The following is a 26,989-nucleotide window of genomic DNA, read 5'->3' as shown; positions in this document are numbered from 1 at the left end:
TAACCTTTTTCATGAAGTTTCTGACAGCCTAATTAATCTGAACTAAATTTGAATCATACTTCACAGTACTTGTACCTAGTTTAATTTAACTAGACTGAAGTCAAATTCTTTTTTTAACCCACACTCAATGCAGCACTTAATTTTGGCCTGAAATTTGCATGCGCCAACAATTTTTTCTCATTTCTACAGGTTATTCAATACATAGAAGATTGCAAGCAGCGTCTTTCTAAGCCTGATGGATGTCCTGAGAAAGTTTATCAAATAATGTTGAAATGCTGGCAATATGATAAAGAAGATCGACCAACGTTTAGATGGCTTCATCACAAATTCCAGTCTGACCCAGAGTATTTTAATATGAGAGTACCAGGACACAACCACAAGAGAGATGAGGGTTAATTTTTCCAATAAGGGTTAATTTCTCTCTGAAACAAAGATATATTACTGAACATTGAAATGAGAGTTCAGCATTGTTGTCTAAGATGAACAGTGTACTAGAACATAAATATAAAATCTTGGAATTATGTTTTGTTAGCCTTTTGATGTCAAATTTTAAATACCAATTTTTCTTCCTTGAATTATAAGATTATTAAGCAAAATAAGTTTTCTATTGAAGTTATATCTTGATTATTTGGATATTGATACCAACAATATAACTGCAGTTTCATAGCCAAGGATTCAGGGTTTCATAATTGATATTTGCTTTCTCAGGTATATATTATGCCATTTGCTTTATTTGTTCCAAATGTAATAGGCTAACCCATTGCTGTTGTATCGACCATGTCTCTTTATTTACTTGAAGTCATTATTCTATTATTTAAAACATAAATGGATATCAATATTAAGAATATTTTCGTTGCATTGTGATTCTTTCTAATGCATCGCCTTTCTGCCTGATCCTTCTGTTCTTTTATTATTTCACATTGTGTTATTACTTTATTTTGCCATTTATGATATCACTCAAATGACTGGATTGCACCCATATTTTGGGTGGAAGGTAAATTTTTTTTTTTTCATGTTTAAATTTCTGGATTACTTTTAAAATTTACTCATCTTTAAATATTCAATATTTGGGGAATGGGGTTCAATTTTATGACCACTGACAAATATTTCAATTTTGACTTCTCAGTTTGGTAAAAATCCGATATTTAAGATCCACTCGTTATATATTTCTGTGTTACATTAATACTGCTCTTATCAGAAACAAATAATGATACATACCGTACATAACTGCAACCTGTGTCACTTCAGGGTCATTGCGACATCGATGACTTGCAGCCTCGAAAGCCTCAGTGACTGCGTTTTAAGTGCCTTTTCGAAGTGGCTTCAAAAATAAGGGGAAAATAAAAGGAATTGATATATTATTACACTATTATCAAATACATTTTATAGTTGTTTATTTATTTGACTTATGGATTCAAAACATTTGTTCCAAAGAAAAATTAAAGTTTGAAAAACTTTGATGATAGACTATAATAACCTGCCATGGTCAATGATACATATTCCTTGCTTAGTTGTCAACGCATCCGCTGAGCAACATTTCGCATCTTGTATTTTATGTATATGCAATCAATTTGTTATTTGGCCTTATAAACCAAGTATTTTTTATATTTCACTCGAGGCGATCGATCGCTTCTTGTGTTTTTATAATCGGGATTTCTCAGTTTTTATTTTACTTAGTATTAATATGATATTTACATTTATTGGTCATCAAATCTTATTCATTTATGCATAAACAATCATGGGTTTGTGTGCATCATATTCATATTCAACATTATCTATTCATAGGCATATATGCATCTTAAATGGCATGTACTGGCCCTATTTGTGTCATATTTTTGACAATCTCTAGCCTGCTATTGCTCAACATACTGAGTTATTCTGCTTTTACACTACATTCACATATGCTAGTTGGCATTGTACCTAACGTTTTTTGTGGGACGGGTTGAACATCTTGGGTGTAAAACCCAATGCCTAACGTCCAGTGGTGTGTCGAACTTTTCTGCTGTCTGGGGCAAGTTTCTGGTAATGCTGTCCCTTATACCTAACTTCAAAATTAATTTGGGGGTTGAACGAATTATAGATGATATGATACATGAGAATAAATAAAATGAAGGTCAAGTAAGAGTAAAATGTTTGTAATATTATTATATAAATCATCAAACTAAGCAACAAATTTACCCCTGTAACGTGCTGCCCCTTTGGCCCCCTTCAGACACACCACTGCTAACATCTGGGTGTAATAAATTGGGTAGGTATCTCATTATCGATGGAAGCTTATCGCCGTATCGGTGTACTTGTTTGGACCAAGTTTGAAGACTGTATAGATATTTATCCATATCTGTTCATTGAGAAGATCTGATAGTTGGTACTCAGTTATCAGCTGTCGTAGTTTATATTAGGTTATATTTGTATTGCTGCTATCCATCCACTGTCACCATTTTGCAGCATATATTTTTATTCAGAATTGAAATGCATGTACTCGGTGAGCAATTTGAATGTTGAAATGGGAGACATCGTTTTTGTATATATCGTATGTTAATTTTTGCTCTTAGCCATTGTGTACTATTCACTATAATTATATCAGTCTTCATTTTTGAGAAGAACATTCTCATTACGTTTTTTTGAAAATTTTGTGGTCATTTTGTCGATATAAATTTCATTATTTTATGGTGTGGCAGTGTTGATGTTTCATTGACCTATGCACTGATAGTCATCTTCTGGAAAGCCTCGAGTGTGACAGAAGAAAGTTGAAAAATATAATAATGCAAATTTGTACATTGGTCATTTTTGTTCAGCATTCACACATTAGTAAGGAATTATGAATTTTCGTATACCAAGTTGTAATCAGCTTTGTGATCATCCCTTTTGCTTCTATTATTTCTCTTATATTATAATAATCATGACATTTTAGCTTAGTTTCATTTTCAAGTTGCTTTTTTGCATCGTTAATATTACTTATTATCGCCATTGTGCTGGTTGTATCTTGATCCCTTCTTTCATTTATTTTTTCCAATTATATGTAGAAGTATTAAGTAAACTTATTGCTATGTAATTTGCCCAGTATACATTCTTAATTTGGGTATAACTTAATATGATGATAAACTTTAGTTCGCAGACATGGCTAAAGATTTTTTGTTTGGAATGAACTTGTAACAACCAATTCAACTTTACCAACTTTTTTCGTTATCTACAAATGAAGATCTATGATCGGGCCTTCAAGTGAACATACTACTTTCAATAGTGATTTCTATTTTTTTTTTATTACCGGTAATTAATGTCAGAATGTGAAAAAAGTTAAATTCCTAAATTTTAAAGAAGACAGTCATTGTCATTTACTATTTTGAAATGTAGCCTTCCTTCCAGTAAGTATGACCCGGAAACAAAATCAAGTAATATTCTTTTTCCAATTGCTCGTTACAACCCGATCTGCCACTCTTACACGGGTATCGGTGTTGAATTAAATCCTCTAAACGTTCCAGATTAAACCTTTTCGTTTGTTATTATTTCACATCAATATCTTACGCCTGAAATTTTCAAGCAACTGAGTTGCCTAAATAATCTAATCTAATCTAAAATATCGTAACTGTACGAAAACAGCCCAAAAAATATTGAATAAAATAAATATGTACCCATCTCAGACTGGTTGAGGCCATTGACTTTAAGAATTGTCTCAATTTGATTTGACAGTCTTGTCAATGGTATGGATACATTAAAAAAAATTTAATGCTGTATATTGTAAATGTTTGTAATGCTTGCATTATTATCTATGCCTTATTATGACTGCTGTTTATATTGGGTAATATTGACTGCTATTTTCTGCAAACCAGAAATATATTATATTATTTACCTTCTTACTAGCGGAAAACTATGTTTTGTTCATTTGAATCGAGTGGTTGGCGTGTGTGTAGTGAGTTTGACCGGCTGCTCTGCCAGCCAGTTGCTGACTGAAATCCTGTCAGTTTCGATGTCAAAGTGATCTCAAATTTAGACGCTTATCCCGCAATGGTGCCAAACGTTTTCCTGAAAATTACCGGTCCCGTATGGAAAGTTATCAACTTTTTTTGATTCCCGGGGGCAAGGTGAAGTATTGGAAACCTGCCCAAGTACTAAAAACCAGATTTTTAACTTTACTCGCGCGTTAACAGTATTTTACGATAAACGTGGGAATTTCATATTTATCCTGGAGGAAAGGGATGGCGGATAAATATAATACAGCGGCACACGGCTGTCTTCCAGATAAGTATAATTTTATTTCCACCACATAATCAGTAAAACAGATGATAATATAATTGATAAAAACAAATAAACTAATTATAGAATCAGGAAAACAAACCTTAGGAAGTTTTATAGCGTAGCCGTACAGAATAAAAGTTGGAAGGTTTTGTCAAAAAGAAGTGGTATGTGTTCACTGTGACCAGTTCATGTAGGAAATTCGAATATTTAACAACAACACGATCCATAGGTCCACAATAATAAGCTATTCACGCAGATGCATGGATATGATGATGTGGAAAAGGGTTGACCAATCTGAGGTAACGGGAACCGCCTTACGACGACGAGAAGTCCAACACTCCTCTCGCATATAATTATTATTTCCCACGGATTCCCCGCGCAGAGTAAAGAGATGTGCGACAGCATGCGTTTTGTTAACGCTTTCTTTGTACGGCCGCCGATTGTTAAGGTTACAAAACTCCACGGGGGCATTCCAATCCCTCCCACGGGAGCATTTCATCCGCCCCGCAGATATCGCAGCTTGGAATATGCGTGAGGTCGTGATTTGAAGACGATCAACTGGGCGTGATTATGAATAGCTTGTCGGAAATGACGTTATTTAGGGCGCCATATTTTGATATATTCCCTTCGCATAACGACTATTTGAATTGACGGGTTTCGCCTGGACTAAATACTAGGCTAGAACACAAATACGTGCAAATTGATTGCTCCACCCAAGCCTCAAACGAGAATGTACACGCCTGATGTTGCTATGAACCGATATTTTGCTAATTCTAGTTCTTTATTTCCAATAGAATGATCACCCTATCCGTTTGAGGCTGCAAGCGCCGGTATTGAAAGAGCCATTTGAGACAATATTGAAACCTTATCCAGTAGAATGCTCATCTCGTAAAACATAATATGTTGACACCGATTATCGTTATCAATTCTTGAAATTAAGTGCATATTTCTTCGAATGTAAGTAAATACCGTAAGAAAATATTCATTAACGAAATAATTCCAAATTCAGTAAATCTAAACAAATAAAACTAAATAAATCTGATTTATTATATTATTAATATTTTAAATTTAATTTGTTTTTACAATTCGAATATACCGGCCGCAAAAACTTTGGAGCAAACTTGCCCGGTAAATCCTTCGCAGGGGCCGTAGCCTACATGAAAAGTAAGTACAGTACTGGGTCTCATTTCGAATTTTTTTTTTGTTTTTGAAAAAAGGGCTAATTTTTGTTGAATGTATTTTATTTTCATTCACCAATTACAAAGTAGAGAAATACGAGATTTTTGAATATACAAAATATGAAAAGCGATATACAGTATAAATAACACGTTGTTATTTAACCGTAAATACATAATACTACGATTTAACTGCTAAACCTGGTATATATTTACGGCTAAACATAGGTTATTAATCTTTTAAAATGTGTAGATGTGTGTGCGATTCACACTGGATTTGTTCATTCACATTTCACACTGGATATGTTATATTAGTTTTAATATATTCTTATTTTCACTACTTTAACCTTTTATTTTATATCATGAATACGAGCGTAAACAAATACTATACCTACAAGTTTTAAGTCAATGGTGATATATATCCTTGAAGTGGTTAAGTGGTTGACCAGCAGCTAATGCAAGCATTTCATTGGCTGAGAAGTGGGCGTTGTTTTTGTTCTTAAAAAAGGTCGCATCTTGATCTCTCGAATATATGAATGAAATAAAAAAAACGCACAAATATAAAGCGTCGCTTCTCGTTCTGCGTTATATTCTCGTGGTAAGCCTGCGGGACATGTGTCAGGAGGAGTCCACTCGCGAGCTTTTGAAATTAGTTTTTCGATTAGTTAGTACCGGTATGTATGTAGCCAACCTGCATCTGTTTTATTGAATGAATGTTTAATTAGACTAGAGGGGCTCATGTAGTTGACTTTTATAGTACTGATGGGTGGACATAAAATACGTAATCGCTATTAGACTAGAAAATGCGGAGTATGGAAGGCGAGGAGTACCGGTACCGGTAGTTTATGTTGAAAATCACTGAAACTTTCAGCATGATTCAGTAAACAATCAAAAAAAAAGTTTCATGCGTGGAGTAACCTTCTTTATCCGCAAGGGTGCTAGATTATAGTCAAATCAATGTAAGAATGTCAGCAAAACTTTTTTGTTTCAGATTACTAACTTGCATTTGAATTTTCTGAAGTAAGCATAAAAACTTTGATTTTATTGTATCAGCATTGTGACTGAGATTGCTTTACATTTACGCTCTAAGAAGAAGTATTTCCATCTTTAAATAAACTTTACTGTTGTACCAAAATAGAGAAAGCCATAATGGGTGAAGAAGCCTTAGTCGCGAATGGTGGAGACTATGGAAATCCGGTTAGTAGCCTACTGTATCATGAAGATTATTCTTTGTGTAACAAGAAAATAAAGATCTTAAAGTGATTACCTACTTTTTAATTCACTGCCCTATATACATGTATATTGGATAGCGCATCTCACTATTTCTGCATCCAACAACAACAACAATCTTGAAACACAATTTTCTGATAAAATACATTTTTTTTTAGAAGCCCAAAGCAACACTTTCCTTGATGGTTGGGGTTGCAATGGCCGTTATTGGCTCATCATTTCAATATGGGTATAATATTGCTGTTGTCAATGCACCAGCTGATGTGAGTACTTTAATAAAATATGTTGATAAATATCATTGCCATTTTACAATATTTTGGTTATACACGTTTGAGTTTGATTTTATACATCATATTATATATTTGGAACAAGAAATAAATGAATTACCAAATTATAGTAAATATATTTTCTTTACAGGAAATTAAAGATTTCTTTTTTGGGCCTTTGGAAGTGGAGGTGATTAACAACACCGTTGTATCATCTGGCAACATTTCTACCAGCTCACTTAATGAAACCATTGGTTCAACCACAATGTCACCGGATGTTTCGGTCAAAAAGGAACCGGTAATTAGAAACTTTTTCTTATTTGTGTCTACGTTTATTATCAAAAAGTATTAATTATAAAATCACCACATTTTTACACCATTTAATTAATCAACTTTTCATCAAGAGGTGCACTTAATATCGAATAAAGTCATTCAAATAATTTGTCCATTATTTATAAAAATTAGTATAGAAATTGATTTTGTATATTTATATGTTTAAACTGTCGTATACAAGAAAATTTATGCTGTATGAGAAACTATTTATTAATGGGCCTATAAATATTATTTATGTAGTTATTCATTCAACAAGAGGTCATAAGATCATTTATTCAGCATAAAATACTGTGTACATTTGTACATGTTTGAATATGTGCAGAATAAACTTGTTGGTCTTTGCAATGTTTGTTCTACTGATATGTAGACATGTCAAGTAGTTATTGCTTCAAACAAGCATTTAAAATTAGGTCACTTGTTATAAACTGCAATGTTTGCAAATACTTATTGCTGAAGCATCTGCAAATTTGTTCTGCAAGTTATTGGAACACATTCAACACATTAGATTCGCATCAAGTCAATTTTATTTTTACAATTGATGGTTTATATTGCATAGAGTACTGTACCCCAGTTGTTACCGTAGTTTCGCTTAACTAAAGTCAGTTTATTTAAATTCAGTCGATAAATATATTGAATAATGTTTATTTTCTGAATATACTTAATTTTGAATATATATATGTTGAATCTTTTAACATTCCTCCTATAGAGTAATCACTTAAACTCATTGTACAATATGCTGCTAAATAAATAGTGCATAACTGTTTATCTAATCATTATCATAATTAGCACAAAACAGAAAAACAAAAGGCAGAAGATTCAACTATAATCAATTTAATCACCAGTTAATTGCTAATTAATGGGGCTGAAGTAATTTATATTTTTGAACCATATGGCCCGCAGTAAAACCAAAGTAGGTTATGTCCCACAAGAAATGAACTTTTTCGATCTTTCATCACTATGGAGCAGTAGCAATCTTCTGGTCTGGGTCAAATATGACGCAAGTTAAATTGTTTTTGCTGCGGTGATATGTTGGAAGCCTTTTTAAACAATGCTTTATTGTATGCGCAACAACCTCTGTATGAATGGGTCAAATCATAGAACTTCATTGTGTGTGATACTCACATGTATTGTACATATCTCCTATTCAAGGCATATCAAAAATATCATTACTTCTAAGAATTCAATGTATAGTAGTCTTAGAGTAAATTACTCAAGCGATGTATAGCACTACTTGAAATTTTTACATTACAGAAGTGAAACAATATCCTATAACAATAGGTGAACTTATATCCTGAATATATAGGCTATTGAGTTATTTTTGGCTTGTATTGATATTCTTTTGTGTTTTTATATTAAAAAGATTTGTAGTTTCAAAACAGCTTTCGGAGCTGTATTCTGTAGAGTAATACCAGGGATTTTTCTTGGGTAATTATTTGTAGCATCGCGGTACGACATAACAGTGAGGCGTGACCGGTGGGCGTCTTTCTTATATTTTTAATTATCTGATGTTGTCTTGATTTCTGTGCCCCATGTATTGCAAAGTTTATAAAAGACTCTATTTGATTATATGATTGAACACAACTTCTTACCTACGGTACATTCTTTTCGTTTATTTTCATTAGTATATTTTTGTAATGACAGGTAAATGACGATCATGAGATCTATAGAGACAACATGTATGCTCTTGCTGTATCAGCATTCGCTTTCACCGGTATGATTGGATCTTTGCTTGTGGGTCCAGTCGTGAGGAAATTTGGGAGGTATGGTGATATTTTGTCATGCATAAAATTTAGAAGTCTATTTACTCAAATTCAGTGGTAAATGACTACATTTGTATAACATTAATTTGTGTATATTATAGCTGTGTTGCATCGATGACCAGTTTAGATTAACCATGTGTAGCGTTGAAATACATTTTTGGATATCATACTATGGGAATATGAAAATTTTCATGATTCTTGATTAAATCAAACATGGCCTTATTAATTCCCATTGGCTAGTTAGTGGTTAGCTAAGAGTTTCGTTTCCGTAACATAAACATTAATAAGTACCTGTCAGCCATGTAAATAACAAGTTCTGAATTCAAGCAATATAATTACGTGACGAAAAAGCATACTTATAACCTACCAGTAATATTATAGAATTGGTGTTTTAGATTATTGGGAATAATATAAAAAATCCCATGACAGTCCTTCATTAATATTGTACTATGATATTTTATGCATTTCTGAGACACAAAAATTTGTTTATTTTGAATTCCATGATATGTGGTATATGGATAAACTGTGATTTGAAAACGTTCTTATTTGTATTTGTATAGACGTGGTGGCTTGATGGTGAATAATATAATTTCACTGGTTGCTGCGGCTTTCCTTGGATTTTCGAAGCTTGCAAACAGCTTTCCTATGATTGTGATTGGACGAGCATTAATCGGAGTATTCGCAGGTATGTATCTCTCGTGTTTATTGACTGATATCATTTCGAGAAGATTTGTTTATTTACTACAATTCACTCAGTGGTTGCACACAGAAGTTGTAAGTCTTTTTTTTTTTTTTTTTTTAATCTACCTCCAATTTAAAATAATTTTTGTTAACTACGAGAATATAATTTTATGATATCATTCACACATAGTACACATTGTTATCGCAGTGTGAAATTACTACAAACTTTTATGGTCGATATTTCCTATGACAGGTTTATGTAAATATACTCTAATACTATTTTATGACTCAACCAAACAATGACTGATTTAATAGCAGACTCTTAACAAAATTTCATAGTTTGTGCATCTGGAAAAGTCCCCTGTTCCACAGTCTCTGGAACAGACATGTAAATTTTTATAAATTCATTGTATCCTTTTACTATACAGTATATTCATTTGTCATGGTAACTATTTTCTAATATTCGGAACATTACAAAGTAATTACTTCTTCACTTCATGAATATATTGATGTATTTATGCTAAGGCAAAATTTGAAGTATATGTCAAATTTTATTAAAGCGTCTATTCCGTAATTCACTTTTTATCTTGAATTACCCCAATAGAGAATAGTTCAGTTTTGGGTTGAGAATGTGTTCGACTTCATACCACTTTTTATTTTTAAACATTGTGGATTCTATGGGCGTCTACTCATATAATATAGGGGCGTTTTATTTCAAATTCCTTAAATAGGTCACTGAAACAGGCCAAACAATGGAACAATATAACATTCGATCCACAAGGTAGTTTTTATCTACCAGTTGGTATTATGAAGAACATATCTGGTTGGATTATAATGAATTCTTCTTCCAAATATTGCGATTTGTAATCTTCCTGAGAAGTAGGAACTATAGTAAACAAAAGCTTATCCACAAGACACATTTCCAGGAATTGTCATTGTTGGTATACTTTAATATAGGTCAATTGTGGATTACCCTCATTTAAAACTTGGGACTTGCCTTCGAAATTCAACCATTACATCATCTTGCTCCAAATTAAGTATCAACTACTGGTATTTCAAAATTCTCATTTATAGAATTTTAAAACCTTATTTCAGTGTCCGTGTTTCATCACGTAGGCATGGACGTTTCTCTGGAAAACATGAGGTTTACTATATATTTGCATAGTCTGACGTCCAAAAAAATTTGGCGGTCAAATCTCCCTGTCGCGCACAAAAAATACAAGTTTCATAAACTTTGTATTACTGTATATATATCAGTTATAAAACCCGCCCCTTTAGATTTTATTCTTATTGGTCGATGTGCCGCACCCACCTTCGACCTCGCGTGTAAAAGTATTTAAGTGGTGAATATAACTGATTTAACTTAATTTGACCTATGACTTCGTTCACAAAAATTCAATAATAAATTGGAGGGGTTTAAAAGTTATATCAAATGTAAATATACACACGTGATATTACACATGTTTTGTATAACATAGCAGGTTTCATATATTAATTCCTCGGAAAGTACGTTATTTCCTTTTCCTGTTTCGATTGCCACACACCCCTTCAATAGAGTGAGACATTCGTTAATATATAGCTGAACAATGACTTCAGCGAGTCTGGGAATTTCGACCTTGTTTATTGATGTTGGGAATATACATATTACCTTGACTTTCACGCCACTTTCAGTACAAGGTCGAGACAGATACTCTCGAAACCGTGATAATAGAGTGTCGTCATTGACTGGGTGGGTGTGTACGGTTGAATAAAAAACGGTATATTTTCCGTAATTTAAATGAACTTTATAATATTGAATTTATAAAGGGAACATTGCCATTCGTTAATTTGTCAATAACCAAAGACGAGGGTTAAAATATTTTGTTTATTATTCTCAGTAAATTAATAACCACTGTTATATAATATCTCTGCCTCCCACTGATTAAGATGGTATTACCAGCAGTAGTATATTTCTTCTTGGTAGTATATGTATATGGTTGTCAGTTATATCCTGTGATTGTAACTTGGTAAATTTGTGGCATACCTTATTACAATGATTAAGATCAACTCGTTGACACTCCTTCGCGATTCAACCAATCCCGTCGTCGCTTGACTAAGAGGGTGTATCGAGCAGTGGTTGGTTAGTCATAACGCCACACACCTTTGTGGCGATTCAATTGCCTGATTTGAATCGAATTCAAATAGTCTCCACGTGGCATTTGTCTCTTATATAAAGACGCAAGATGTGGTCAAGATATCTATTGTCAATGATGCGCATAACTGGTTTTTCCGGAGAAAGCACATCTCCCACATTTAGATGACTCACTATATGGTGGATCGCCATCATCTCGACTTAATGTGAACCATGCCTCTACTTAATACAGCCTTTTAGAGACGCTACAGTTCTCAAAATATCAATATCCTGTTCACGTTTAATTTTTGTTGAAAATTTTCATAACCGCAAGTTCAGAGAGGATCCTGAAACACGGAACTAAGGCGGTTCCATCTCACGTAACCAATGAAAAAAAATTCGCGTCATTTTAATCTCGTTTGTCCACTTAAGAGCATTAAGTAAACTTTGTTAGGTTTCCGTCCGGGAAAACGCCCACTGCCACGTCACTACGACGGCAGAGTATCACAACAGAAAATCCACGCGAAATCGCCTACGTTTTTTTTAGTTTGTATTCAAACCAAGTTTATGAATAAATGATAAAGTGACGTTGATTCAAGTTGTATCCCTCGGAATACAAAGTCGAAGTAAACAGTACATTTTACAAATCATAATTCCTCTAAGCCAGAGTGACGTTTTATAAAACCGCCAATTAAGTGCAGAATCCTTTTGCTGTGGGCTATTGGAAAATGACCGTTTGAAAAATATCTTCACAACGAAGTAGATAATGGTACACGCCCTGAATTCGATAGATTACTCATGTAAGAAGTAAATCCCTCGAGTTGGCACCGCTGTCGTGTTACCGGTAGAGTCGCATTCTATCGCCATAATTATCTCCTTTTGATCTTTCCTTTTCGAATTGGAGTGAAGTTGGGAATTTGTCTGTTGTAGCCCACGGGCATTAGCGGATGTGATTTGCTTTTGTTTATGTTAAATTACATTTATGAAATGTTTTAGAGTAATGAGAACGAGTTTGGTTTATTTAGACTTGATCATGTCCGATGCTATATTCATTCACCACGCCCGACTTTGGTATATTTTGAAAGATTTATAGCCCTTGCCACTACGCCAAATTGCATCATATTTAACTGAAAAAGTAATGAGCAATTATTTTAACACCTCGGAGGTTCTCGATTGGGTCGACTTTACAGCAAATTGTATGTTTCAGCGCTACCAGTTGGACGAGTTCTGTTCCTCGATGAGAAATGTTCATTTCGAACCCTGTGCCATTAGATCGATGCCTATGTGGACCTTGTTCTTCGAGGTTATTTTGTCGATTATTTCCGTCTAGTATCGTCATCTGTTTACCACCTGTGCGTTAGTTGCGTCACGTACGATGCTTTGCGTCGTTATTAGAAAAACGCCACGCGTTCGAAGTACGTCACAAGAACCATGACGACATTTCCGAGATAATGCCATTCCGCACGCTGCCAAGGTGACATCATCATCATGGCTCCAGGTATCGCCGGATGACCTCACGGGAATAGTGACGAAATCATGGGACCAGTGACGATATTCATAAAAATACCCACGACGTCACGGAAGTGATGGCGACATTTTTAAATCAATTGCTTACGCTGGCGTCGTCTAAAGTTCGACGAAGGAATTTCTCAGAATTTACACATCGCTTATCGCGAGTTGAAACGAATTGATATGCATTTCTCTGTTTGACAGTGCATGTATTATTTTAAACGGACAACCTTACTCTAGTGAGAGTTGTCAATTTTGAGTTCAAATATTTATAACTGATTCTCATTTTTTTTCAAAACTATGACATTTCATCATATTCTCAAGTTGCCCTTTTTTGACATGGTACCTTTTATAAACACTTTCATAAGTCGACATTTTTTTCAGGTTTGGCTACCGGAGTTGTGCCGATGTACATTGGCGAGATATCACCCAAAGAATGGCGTGGGGCTATTGGAGTTTTGAACCAACTTCTCATTACTATTGGTATTTTGGTGGCTCAGGTATGATACAGATAGTGCGCGTTATAACAAATTATTTTGAACAAGGGGTCTTCAGATTCGACGCCTTATCAGCTGGCTTTTCCAATAACCTGGATACGTGACCGGTCGGCACCGTCTGATGGCGTCGTTCATATTACTCATGTTTTAACAACATTTTGAACGAAACACCGTTATGACCTTTGATTTGACAGGTCAATTCAGCAGGCATATCGTACGTTACAAAATGTCTAAATCATGTTCGTTTATTTTGAAATACAGCTATTCGGCCTCCAGGGAGTAATGGGAACATCGGAAATGTGGCCTTGGTTATTTGCATTTACTGCAGTCCCGTCTATTCTACAAATGATATCAATTCCATTTATGCCAAAAAGTCCTCGTTACTTACTCATCGATCAGCATAAAGAAGATGAAGCCAGAAATGGTTAGATTGCTAATTTTTTTGGTTTGGATTGAGTGATCAGATCATGAGACCTTATTGTAGATAGGCATGGAATAGGTACTGGGTAGACAAAAACCCAATCCGGGACCCAAAACCCGAGTGATTGTTTCGGAAATACAGTTTGTTTTTTGCCTTATGAATGTTTTCTTGGCCTTCTGAAGTATTGAACTTCTTAAATTAAGCCATTCATAAATTATTCAATCTTTCATGTTATGAACTTTGTGGTGCAGACGATTTTGACAGCCAGGGCCAAAGGCTGGTTTAATTGAAGAAATGAAAATCAAAGCGAATTAAATTAAGCGAGATTTTCGCTCTGATATAATGACTTTGGTTAATAACAAAATGGGGTATAAACTTAATAATAATCCAGTTAGGCCATAACATAGTATTAACGTAGTTGTTGATGTCAGCAACTCGCGTTCAAATAATACTTTAACGATTCAAAATGTTTATTTGTGTCCAAGTTCCTATTTCACTATGTGGACGCTTCGATCAAGATTATATTGAGACGATATTATCTGTTCGAAACTTCATCGATATGTATTATCATTTCGACAACGAAATAATCTTACTCCTGGTAGATTACCAGCTATGTGTCATGGGTACTTGTAATGAAAAACTTGATTTTGATCATTTTGACAACGCGAACTAAGCTTTTTCCTGTTAGGCTACTAAATATACGTCATGGGTTACTCTCAAGTAAAAACTTGATTTTTCTCATAGTTCTGGTCAAACTCAGAGGAACAGACAATGTCGTCAACGAGATGGATGACATGCGTCAAGAGGCTGAATCCGAAGCATCCGCCGGACAACTTACAATTGTACAATTATTCCGGGACAGAAGCGTTCGATGGCAGTTGATCACTGTTTTATTTTTGATGGTTTCCCAACAGTTATCTGGAATCAACGCCGTAAGTTTATTTTTTGAATGTGCTTATCGCTTTTGTTATGACGTCACGACCTTATGACGTGGTGTTGTCTAATCTCTGATGTAACTATTTTATGCTTATTGTAGATTCGTCTCTCACTCTTCATTATTTTGACGTCATTATCCTATGACGTGGTGTTGTTTAATGTAACCATTTTATGCGTATTTGATATTTGCTTCATGTTCTCGGGTTGTAAGTTTTAACTCGGAAAAATACATATAGTAATCTGATGTTGATCTCGCTATGTGAACACAATTTATATTTGCATCATGCTTGATATTAAATATTTGGAATCTTTACATAATATGCGGCTGGAAGATCCACATTCCATAGCAGCCGCAGTGATCGCATCTGAACTACTTCGATAGACAGTTTCGCAATCTCGTGTTACGCCGTCGTCATTTTGCGGTAAATAAACATTATATTGGTAGTGACACGTTTGCATTTTCGCAATTTCTGATGCAAACTTCTGCAGTATTGCATTTTATTTTTCGCCAGACAGTCGCCAAATACTTGATACACACGGTTATGATCTAATTATATACAAGTTGGTAAACTAGATACTTGATGCATCAATCATCACTGATTTGCGAAATCCCCGCAGACAATAGAACAAGTTTGTTCTGGTTTAATCTGGTTAGAACTAACATCTACGGGTTCAATTGCCGCCGTCAACACTTATTTGCCCTTTGCTCCATCTGCATTCAGCAAATTCAATTTGCAGTTTGTCTGCATGAAGTATAGTTCTCAGAACTGTTTGTTTTGATATAATTTATAATTTGAGCGTCACATTGTTCGTAACTGAGTTTCATTTCATGGAATTGTTTCCGAGATATACGACGCCGAACGTCAAAAGATAGATTGCTTTTGGGACCGTTGCATAATTATTAAATTTATATCGACTAACTGCTAGTAGGAATCAAACAGCTAATTTGGAAATTTGAGAATTTTTTTATTCTAATTCAAAACATGGTTCGTTGGGGCGGTTGGGTAATCGAACCACTTTGACAAATTCGAATTCGACGTATCCTTTGCATAAACTGAGATTGAAGACTATGCTGTAATGAAATTTCAGAGATTTTAATAACCGTTTACGGTATAAGATTTGAAAAGATCTGTCCGACATAAAAGCACATATTTGATGAGTTTCGTCTCATGTCGGGCTCGGCATAAAAAAACGCCGTTGTCAGAAAACAATTTTTGATTTCAAATCACGACCGGCCCAAGGATGGGTCATAAAACTAATGTTAATCATTTTTCAAATCGATTTGAATTTGTCAAATTTTCAATCTTTATTTTATAAGTCTAATCAAATTTTCTCATATTTTCAGGTCTTTTTCTACTCAAACAAAATTTTCACAAACGCTGGTATTCCTCCGGGAAATCAACAAGACTTGGCGTCAGTAGGAGTTGGAACTGTGAACGTACTTATGACAATCGTCAGCGTAAGTCTATAAATACATTTTGGTCATTTTACCTGTCTATATATAGTCTGGAAGGTATTTTAATGAAGTGCATATAACCTGGTTGAATTCCATTTGGCAATCTCGGGAGGACGAAGCACATATTAATGTTTTAGTTAACGCAGTTAAAAGTAGGTTCTGCTTTCTGGTTTAATATAATTGTCAAAACAACAATCTTAAGATCACGCGTTTGCCTCTTATATTGATACGCAGAAGGTGTCCGATGCCTAAAACAAGGTTTGGTTTCCAGAGTCTATGTCTCTGCACTCGCTGCACTACAGAGAGACAATTTGAATGGCGATTGAGGTCATATAACCATCCTTACACCTGACTGCTCTAAGAATCAAATCTTTGTCAGTATGGTAACCCAACAGCCCTGTATGGAGTAGGTCGTTCAAACGGCGATTGCTACCATATATGCATCCCCATTCCTTACTAATTTATTTATGATTTTCAGGTTGGAATTATCGAATGGGCCGGACGAAAATCGCTGTTAGTTTGGGGATTCGGCATGATGATATTCTGGTGCATCGCCATGACTGTCGTTTTAAATCTCATGTTGGCATTCGGGGTATGTTTCATGTTTATTTATACTACTGAACTGTATAAAGGACCACGATATTTTATTTCAGTATAAACCCCAAAAATCACTGTATAAATTTGAGGCACGAACATAAAATTCCCATGTTTTGACGACTTGGATTGACCATATGGCCGAAAGATTTCTTCGGCGGCTGTTAAATGTGAAGATGGTACCCGGCGATATAATTTAAAAATCAATAATCGTATGTCATGTTATTTGACAATTTTACTGGCAGCTATTGTCTTGCTGGGCTAAGAATGATTTTTATTTGTTACCATATGTTCATATATAGTTATATTAACAGGGTTGGATTTCGTACTTGAGCATTGCATGTGTTATTGGATACATTGTTGGATTCGCTATAGGACCAGGTAAATGAATTGTATTCAAAGTTGTAAATCAAATAAAAATTCGAGTCTTGGAAAAATGAACCTTTGTGTGACTGCGCTTTGAAGTATTTACTTGCTCCAGTTGCTCTCTCGGATAAACTACATTTTTCGGTACTTCCGTAGTGTGTTTACCAGGTTAGGGTTAGGCCCTAATTTTATTCCGATTTTCCTTATTTTAGTTCAATTACGAGTTCGGGGACTGTCTGTGTTAGCCAAGTGCCCATAGGTTTCAGTCTCTTTACACAACTTGATGTAAAATAGGCGAACCGAACTAGTTACCTCCATATTGGTACACACACTTTTAGAGCGCCCATTTTTCTTATGTTTTTTCAGGCATTATCGATATCAGTTTTATTTGTTTTGCTTCTTTCAAAATTTCATTTGGTATTTAACTTGTTCCATTTCAGGTCCTATTCCCTGGCTCGTTACCGCCGAACTTTTCAGACAAGCTGCAAGACCACCTGCCTTCATGATTTCATGTATGGTTAACTGGGGATGTAATTTTATTATTGGAATCAGTTTCCCTGCTGTTATTGTGAGTATCTCATCAGACAGACATTTTGTATATATGTACCGCATAATTTGTACCTTATGGTTGGAGCGTGTCCCGGAAACTCGCCGCATAAAATATCGCCGCAAGAGCATTTTGCTGTAAAACAAGTATTTATGATTAAAAAACAGTTAGGTTTATCGTGTCAGCGTTAGGGTATGCTCTTAAATAGCGAATATTTTTTAATAAAAAGATACTTCAAAAGCATGTTGCATTTCATGCGGCAAAATTTCCTGTCGCGAGATTTCCAACGGTGAATTTTTCTACAACCGGTTGGAGAGATGTTTTTAGGAGAGTGAACCAGGTTGTCATATTAAATTATCGAATCTCATTATCAATTTCGAATTCCAAAATAGTCCCGGATATCAAAATTTCATTTCCTTCGATATACCAGGACGAGAAACAAACCCGATACAAAGATTTCATTTGAAAAGAATCTCAATTATTTTAATGCTGGTGTACCGATATAGAATTACAAACGTTTAGTGAATTGAGTCTCCAGTAATTGATTTGATGAGCAGTGGCGTAAATCGCAATCAACATTTCGCAATATGTTTCGTCTACTGCAACCAAATTGAACCATATGTTGCGTTGTCTCCGGTTTCCGTAGTAATATTGAACGTATATTATTTACATTTTCAGAAAGTAACTGGACCTTGGGTTTTCCTCATATTCATGGTTGTATGTACTTGCGCTACAGTTTTTCTGGCTCTTGTACTACCAGAAACAAAAGGAAAAACATTCAACGAAATCAGCGATTTATTTGCTAAACGGTGAGTACACGTTTTTAGAGCATCCTCATCGTACATCTATACCTGTGAATGAGTACATATAGAAAATAGAAATACCAGTTTTTTGTTGAAAATATCCTTTCATTAACGAAAACACTTTTTGTTCACAGAAATGGAATGAAACCAGGTGGTGCACGGCGGGATGAATCTCTGAAAATTCCCCTCAAGGATATGGGGGTTACTGCAGACGGGAGTGATCCCGCAGCTGGTGATAGAGTATAAAACTCATTATAGATAATTTTAGGATTCATTTTGGAGTATGGGGAAGCCTAGGTCAGCACCGCCCAATTATAATGAGATCGCAAATAATATTTATTTTTCTGAAACTCTTCCAAGGAAATCCTAATTCCGATTATATTTTTTCATCCAAAACTTTACACAACTCTAAAAACATTTTATTTTCACCCAAACCATAACATATATGGTCATTGATGTTTATTTAGGATCTATAATTGATTAAATACAATTTCGGCCCGTCTGCATCTATATATGGTTCGATAAAGTTTGTACCATATTATATTCGCCTCGATGAATACCCGCTGTCTTTACACAAACAAACTCCTGTAACACAGGTGCTATCTTTTACGCCCTGGTGCGAGTGACGTCATAATGTTTTTGTTTTCTGTTCTCCCGTTTTTATTTTTTATTTTTTTCTATTATTGCTTGCATGTAGTATTTATTGCCATCCCTGCTTTTTTGTTTCATGTATTTTTGAGAATGATTCTCGGGCTAATCGACCTTTGTTAATGGTAGATTACCACAAATGTGAAGTATTCTACAAGACCATGTGACATGGCCGTTTGAAGTTTAAAACTTTTAAAACTGGCCAGCGTCTGTCCTTTAAACTATTTAGGGGTATAATGCTTTTTTTAAATGCGAGATGAAAAGTGTGCTAATCTGGGAGCGTATTATTGGTGAAATTCATCTGTCTATAAAGTCAGAAGAGTTAAGCTCTTGAATTTTGTGTATCAATGATTTGGTGGGAATGACCTTTTATTGTTGTATTAGAAAAGGACAACGACGACCTGCTCATTTTCAACCTTTATTTCGGTAGAATGTACTTTGCACTGTGAGAACAATATTACTTTGAAACACTCTCGCACGTTATACACAAAAAATACAATGACTTGTGTGTTTTTTGTTGACTGTCCAACAAATTGGAATTACACAAATCGGAAATCCAGTAATTTTTTATGTGTTTGCTGTGTTTTGCACAACAATATACGCTATAGTGTTATACGTGTTGTTCTTCGATGCAATATTTGTTTCTTTCAGTGCGCAAAGGGCGGAGGCCCATGCAATATATTAGCAGTACGTTCTTTCTATTTTGTCATTTTTGTACAGATTGTGAATTATTTTTACACAATTGTATATAGTTTCAAAGTTGCCATTTCCCAAACCGTTCAAAAATGATATTACACTTCCTTCTACACATTTTGAATGGTCCGTTTAACCTTAAACTGAAAACCTACACAATGACTTGTTTACACTTAACTTCTAGGTTACAGATAAGCGCTTATTACAGGAAAGTTGAACAATACTTATAATTGCGGTCGTCATTGTTACACAAAGTGAATCGTTTATCTTATTTTATTTCCTCATTCATGTATCGTCATCTGTTATTGAACAACATCGAGCCGATCTCGCTTGTTTATTACCAGAAGTTAGACACACTAAATTATTTTAAACTGCATTTTTCACCTAAAGTATATTTTTAATGAATCTTGATTGTGCACGTAATGAAAACATGCTTAGATAACCCCAAACGGTTTCAATGTTTTGCAAATGTATATATGTTTACTAACATCTAACGGTGCCCTTTTTAAATCGATCTCCCCCAAACTAACTCAACTAGCCTTATTTTAAAATCTAACCGCGTCACTGAACTTGTGTTCAAAGCTATTGATTGAACACATTTTAGATGCCCTCCATTCCACCCGCTGTAAACGAAAGCACTCTATACACACCCACTCTCGGTACTCTTCGTCCACCCGCTGTAAACGGAAACATGTTATACTATCATACTTCCGGTACTCTCATCTGAACAAAATGTTGACAATCGCACACAATAGAATATATTTTCATGCTATTATAGTCTCGTGTCGTTTAACGAACAATTTATTGTTTAACGAGTTGTTATTGCTACATTTGTAATATTTTTGTATTTGAATGTTTGTTGTATTTACTTTTTTTTGTATATTATATACTAAGATTTTAATGAAACAACATTTAACGGTGTTCATCTCTGTTGATCTACTAAATAGCGAAATAGATATTGCCCTCAAATGTAATGTTATTCAATATGATAATTTATGTACACCGAACGCTCTTATGAACCGCATTATTTGAAAATCTCCGTATTTTCATATCTTATAATTCAACCATTCATAGTTTTACCCTTGGCGTATTATTAACTCAAGAGGTACCGTATTTCCCCGAAAATGAGACCTAGCCTGAATTTAAAAAGGATTTTAATATACGCTCTCCCCTTGAAATAAGACCTAGTCGATAGCGCGAATTTTTTTGACCTAGTCGGTAGCAAGAAATCTCTCCTACACGTTTTAAATGATAAATCTGAAACCTGTGAGAGATAAAAAGGTTCGATGACCTGATAAAAACGTGATATTTATAAGTAAATGGATATCAGTTTTCATATTTTTCATCGTAATTCTCTCCTTCGTAATATTGTTTTTGATAAATGAAAATAAAAAACATCCCCAAAATAAGCCCCAGTGTTATTCTTCAAATGAAAATTGAAATAAGACCCAGAAGTCTTATTTTGGCAAATAGGTACAAAGATGCAGGTTCTCAGCGACTAACTTTTGTAGCTTGAAAAATGTCTTCGCGCCATTTTATTATGATTGTTTAATCGCTTACACATTTAACATCAAATATAGACACAATATCGCCTCTACACAACTGTTTTTAATTTATTAAAGCATCACAGAATATATGTTATATATGTTTCATGTTTGCTTTTTTGATAGTTTGTAAATAAATTTCACCCATGCAGTTAAGATGTTTCACCATATCTCCCACAAAACTAATTCTGGATCAGTGTTTCTCGGACCTGATGCCGCAGACTCAAAATGCGCGCCGCAAAGTGCTCTGGTGAATACGCAGACATATTGGCCACAACTATTATTTTTATTCAGAATAACAATAATAATTACAACTGGATTTTTTATGCGCCTTTCACGGATTTTGCGCGCCTCTAATAATTAGTTTTCCGCATTCATGGTAAAACTGAAGCAGGTACTCGCGCATGGTGACAAGTATGTGAAGCTTGGGTTGCTTACGATTGAGGTAAATGACTACACCAGGCCGCATTGTGTGTTGTGTCTAAAGGACTTACTTAACAGTTCTTTACAGGAGGTTCAGCTGCGGCGTCATCTCGAAACAAGGCATGGGAAATATGCAAGAGCCATAAATTTTTCAAGGAACTCTAGGTAAATCGAATTTAATCGCTCGGCGTCATGGGAAGGGGCTAAACTTATCACATTGTGAAGCGGTACGTGCTTCTTTTTTTGTAAAAATTGCGCGAAGGCGCAAATGATAAATGGTGTTTTTACGGCCACCTTAACAAATGTATTGGATACTATGTAATGTAGAGTATTATTTGTACACTGAATGCCACTTACTTCCTTCATCAGTTTATCAACTTTACCCATCGGATCTCCACTGTGTTCTGACATTTGTTGGGTATTATTAAGAACAGATTCGTTTATTTGAGTGGAGTATTTTTTGGTCTCGTTCATTGATGGAGTCCTCTCCAAAAAATCTTTGATTGTGTCCTATGCGATAGACTTAGGATAGGATAGGATATGATTTACATATTTATCCCGGGGGAGAGGAAAGCCGATAAGACGGCTTATCCATATGGCGAACCACGGCCTCTCGTCCGGTTACCATTCCTAGTCGGGTATGGGATTAGTTTTTTACTGTATTGTTTGTTTTCGGAAGCATGGACTTGGTGGTGGAGGAAGCCGTAACCGACCAGCGGTTACGTGAACCACCCAACGACGGCGAGGAGTCCAGCAATCCTCTCGCACATAACCATCCCCGCATGGGATTCGAACCTGCGAACCCACGCAGAGTAATTAGAGGTGCGGTGGCGAGCGTATTCCTAACGCTTAGCCCGTTGAGCCACACCGCCGCGCCACACTTAATAACCTCGATTTTAAAACTTTTTGTCATTACCTGTTCCATAAAATCCGGGGTTTTTCTGAGTTCGACAATTTTTCTCTTCATTTTATGAAAATAATACTTAATGAGTTAATTATTTTAGGTTTAGGTATCTGTGAATCTTAATCAGCGAATAATGATTCAAACCTAAATTCTGAAAACATAGTAGAATTTTATCCATGGCGCCTAACATTACGAAAATGAGTCAATGTTAACGACCATGCTGTTTGACTATTGTTTCGGCTCTGAGGGAAACTTTATTTACCCGCAACGGAATCTTCGTAAAAACTAAATACGTGCATGGCGGATGTGGTTTTATTTTTTTCATTGTGATAAAATAGGCCAAAAAAAAAAAAAAAAACTAGGGACAACTATTTGTTCCGCGGAGCACCGGTTGAAAATCGCTCTGCTTGAAAACTAAAACCTTGTCATACCGTTACCGATGCGTGATATTGAGAAACACTGTTATATTTTGTTAAACGATGGGCTTGAAGTTTGTTTGCATAGTTATAATATAATTTTTTGAATGACCGGACTCCGATAAATTTTGGTGACCTTTGGTGAAAATAGTTGAGTAGCCCTGGCCTAGTACAAAATTCCACAAACCCGTGACTAACTCGGTATCTTAAACCTTCTAAGCTCGCAATCGATGGCCCCAATTGACAGAAAAAAAACATCGACCTCACCTTGTAATGATGATCTTGACAAGGAGTTGCGCGATATGATGGCAAACTAACATCTTCGGCTGAACGGCAGCACACAGGAACTTTATTTTGTTCACAGCTCACAAAGTGTAGATAAAACTAGAGAGGAGTTTAGCAAGCTTATTTACGACTAGTGTTGATGCCATGTAACTTTACTGCCATGAGAATATATTTAACAGTAAATCTACGCCCGCACAGAACCCTGCCTATTCTGTGGAATGCAATGAGCGTCGCAAAGCGCTGGTCTCGTTAGTTCCAAGAATAGGCAAACATCGCAATATGAAACACTTTTATTATGCCAACACATTTAGCGTTTTTTATAGTTGAAGCAGCTTGCGAAAGTACGAATTACAAATATAATATAGACAAGAGAGCTATGCTCAAATATATGGACACGTAGAGTCACATAATTTTGAAGACGTCATAGCAAAAAAAAAAGTAATAGCCTTCTGGAGAAAATTTTTATCTTTAACCACTGAAAATTTCAAAGCAATTGGTCCAGTATTCGAAGAGAAAAGCGACTTTTTAAAAACGTGTCAAAGAACAACAACAACAACATAATATTGAAACGATCGTTATGTCCACTACGTGTCCAATAAGAAAGTGCCGGGTCGAGTGGATTTAACCTATCCGATTGTCTAAGGTAAGCTAAGCTAAGCTAAGCTGCTTCTCAACCAGTGTGCCATGGCCCACTGCTGAAGCACAGAAAGATTTTAAGGAGGCCACAGAACTATTGAAAATTGCTAGTTTTATTTGTATCACTATCCTTAATTTTGATTGTAGTACCAATGATTGACGATGCTGTTTTCTGCCACTGAATGGTAATTTTCATTCTAATTATTAAAGGGAAAGTGCCCATTTTCGCAGAAAGATTTTGGTTTTTTTTTGTAATTTTTATCTTGAATTAAAAGTTAATGGGCCACGAGAATTTTTGGGCAACGAAAATGAACCATAAAAGAAGAAAAGGTTGAGAACCACTGGTCTAAGCCAGTGCTCTTCAACCGGGTATACAGTATACCCAAATGTATACCGGACCATAAGTTGGGTATACAGCTGATAAAGGGTATACGAAGGGTGTACAGCCTAAGTCATGGATTCTAAACTGTAATATATTGAATTATAAAATATTCAAGCGAAGACAACAATGCAAACAAGGCGCACATGAAATATAAAATGGTATTTACGCGAAGACCGACTCAAGCACATTGTTACGTCACAAATTATATAGATAATGTGGGAACATGTCTGGGTAGGTGATTTTGGCTGCCATGCATGTTGCTCGATTTACAGTGAGCAATATTCCCGTTCACGCTAAGGAAAGGCAGTCAAATCAGAACGTCTATAACTAGCCTATTAGATTGCATGATAATATTGCAGTACAATCTGTGCTTGAAATTTAATGTCTATTTAGGTATTTAATGAACATTGGTATTTGTAAAGTATACAAAGTTCTTGAAAATTGTAAAAGGTATACCACGATAAAAAAGGTTGAAGAACACTGGTCTAAACTAACCACAACACTGGCCAATTCAATGACCTTTGTAATGTGACAATATGTCAAAGGATTTTGTCTATTTTTATATTGAAATACCACAAAATGCGATTTTTTGATTACCCTCTAGCAAATGCGACGCGGGCCACAGATAATGTGATTTTTGAGGGCTCTGCAGCTATATATATATAACGCGGGCCAAAGATTGTGATGCTACAGTCTACGTGTAGTACTAGGGCCTGGGTTTGAACCATCCTGATATCAGTAATCAGTAATTTATTTCTTCATCATGCTGAAAGTACGAACTATAAATACACAAATTAAAGAAAATGCAAAAAAAAATCGCATCCCAGGGTGAAAGGAGACGCCGAAAATCAAAGCTGGTTATCGAGCGGCGGCACCCTTGGGTAAGTCTAACAGTAACTTGATCAATAGAATAAAATCGAAATAAATGTTTGATAAATAAATTTGAACACGACCTGGTATATATACCAAGCAATCGCCGTTTCAACAAAAGGAAGGCCAGCCACCCAATGCACAACAGTCTACGTACCGGTAAAGTGCGAGACATGTTACATCACAGTAGAGATGAACCATTAAAAACTAACGAGACTAATTTTACAGTGTTCAATCAATTGTAACTCATTAAACAATGCACAGGGTATAATTAAAAGACTCAAAGCATTTTTGTACAACGGGCATGTAAACATTTTGTACATACACTGCGTAGAATTTCGTGAAACGGAATCTCCATGTCATTCGAAGAAATAAACCGTACGGCATAGTTTAAAATGCGATAGGAGAATCCAATGTTATTGATTGCGAAGAAATGTCATCGCAGAATTAAGATCGCAAAATTAAGTGTTGTCGAGTAGATTAAAATTTCTTCACACAACATTTTAATACTGTAGTAGCCTACAATGAAGCTCATTTAGATTTAGTCCACATGTAATTTCTCTTCAGTAATCGTGTTTCATCCCAGGGTGAAAGGAGTCGCCGAAAACCATCAGTAATCGTGTTTCGCTACACATGCAATATGGACAACTGTATTCGCGTGAGAGATTTTGAAATGATGACCGCCAAGCTATTACCCAGAGGACTTCTGGATTTTTTCAGATTTGGGGAAACTGACAGCCAGACCCTTGTAAAAAAATTAACAGGTTTCGATTCTTGGCGTTTTCAACCCAGGGTTCTACCAGCAGTTCTATGCTTGGAAGAAACATAAGCTTCCCAGCGAAAGCCGTTCCGGATGTTTTGCGATGGTTTCAGCTGTACATAACAAAAGATAGATTGGTTTTTAAGAAACTAGTTCGAAGAGCAAAAAGAAACGGGTACAGCGCTATAATTGTAACGGATGATTATGTTGCTCAAGGTAAGGAATACGTTAACTTGTACAACGACAATGCAACCATCCCAAGTTTGGCAACTAAAAGTATCCAAGAGAATTTCTATGAAGATATTTTTGAAAGGATGGACGTCTATGATTTGAGTATGGACCAATCGATAACTTGGAAGGATATTGGTTGGGTAAGAAGTATCTCTGATCTACCAATCATAATCACGGGAATAATGACCGTGGAAATTGCCTTGGGAGAAGTGGAACATGGCGTTGAGGCAATAGTCGTTTCAAATCATGGAGGACGGTCCTTACATGTACAATACCTGCA

At 35.4% G+C, this 26,989-nt stretch overlaps 2 protein-coding genes across 2 annotated transcripts in view; both read left to right on the top strand.

The window, feature by feature from the left end:
* LOC120345337 (tyrosine-protein kinase HTK16-like) overlaps positions 1–3,865 on the top strand; it is a 28,856-nt gene extending 24,991 nt beyond the window's left edge. Inside the window, exon 15 of the mRNA XM_039414752.2 lies at positions 190–3,865. Within this exon, the coding sequence (XP_039270686.1) occupies positions 190–396 (207 nt within the window). The 3' untranslated portion in view covers positions 397–3,865. The remainder of the gene's footprint in view (positions 1–189) is intronic.
* A 2,520-nt stretch (positions 3,866–6,385) lies between these two features.
* Positions 6,386–21,910, top strand: LOC120345375 (solute carrier family 2, facilitated glucose transporter member 5-like). The gene is made up of 14 exons (XM_039414801.2): positions 6,386–6,605; positions 6,797–6,901; positions 7,056–7,202; positions 8,879–8,997; positions 9,558–9,682; positions 13,682–13,797; positions 14,056–14,218; positions 14,960–15,147; positions 16,497–16,610; positions 17,086–17,199; positions 17,516–17,582; positions 18,008–18,135; positions 18,793–18,923; positions 19,052–21,910. Exons 1-14 carry the CDS (start codon positions 6,558–6,560, stop codon positions 19,161–19,163), a joined length of 1,677 nt encoding a protein of 558 aa, XP_039270735.1. The 5' UTR covers positions 6,386–6,557; the 3' UTR covers positions 19,164–21,910.
* The last annotated feature ends 5,079 nt before the right edge of the window (positions 21,911–26,989 follow it).

The sequence above is a fragment of the Styela clava genome, chromosome 8, assembly GCF_964204865.1.
Source record: "Styela clava chromosome 8, kaStyClav1.hap1.2, whole genome shotgun sequence".
In the NCBI taxonomy this organism is placed as follows: Eukaryota; Metazoa; Chordata; class Ascidiacea; order Stolidobranchia; family Styelidae; genus Styela; species Styela clava.
Note: the sequence above shows the minus strand (reverse complement) of the source record. Positions and strands in the feature narration are given on the sequence as shown.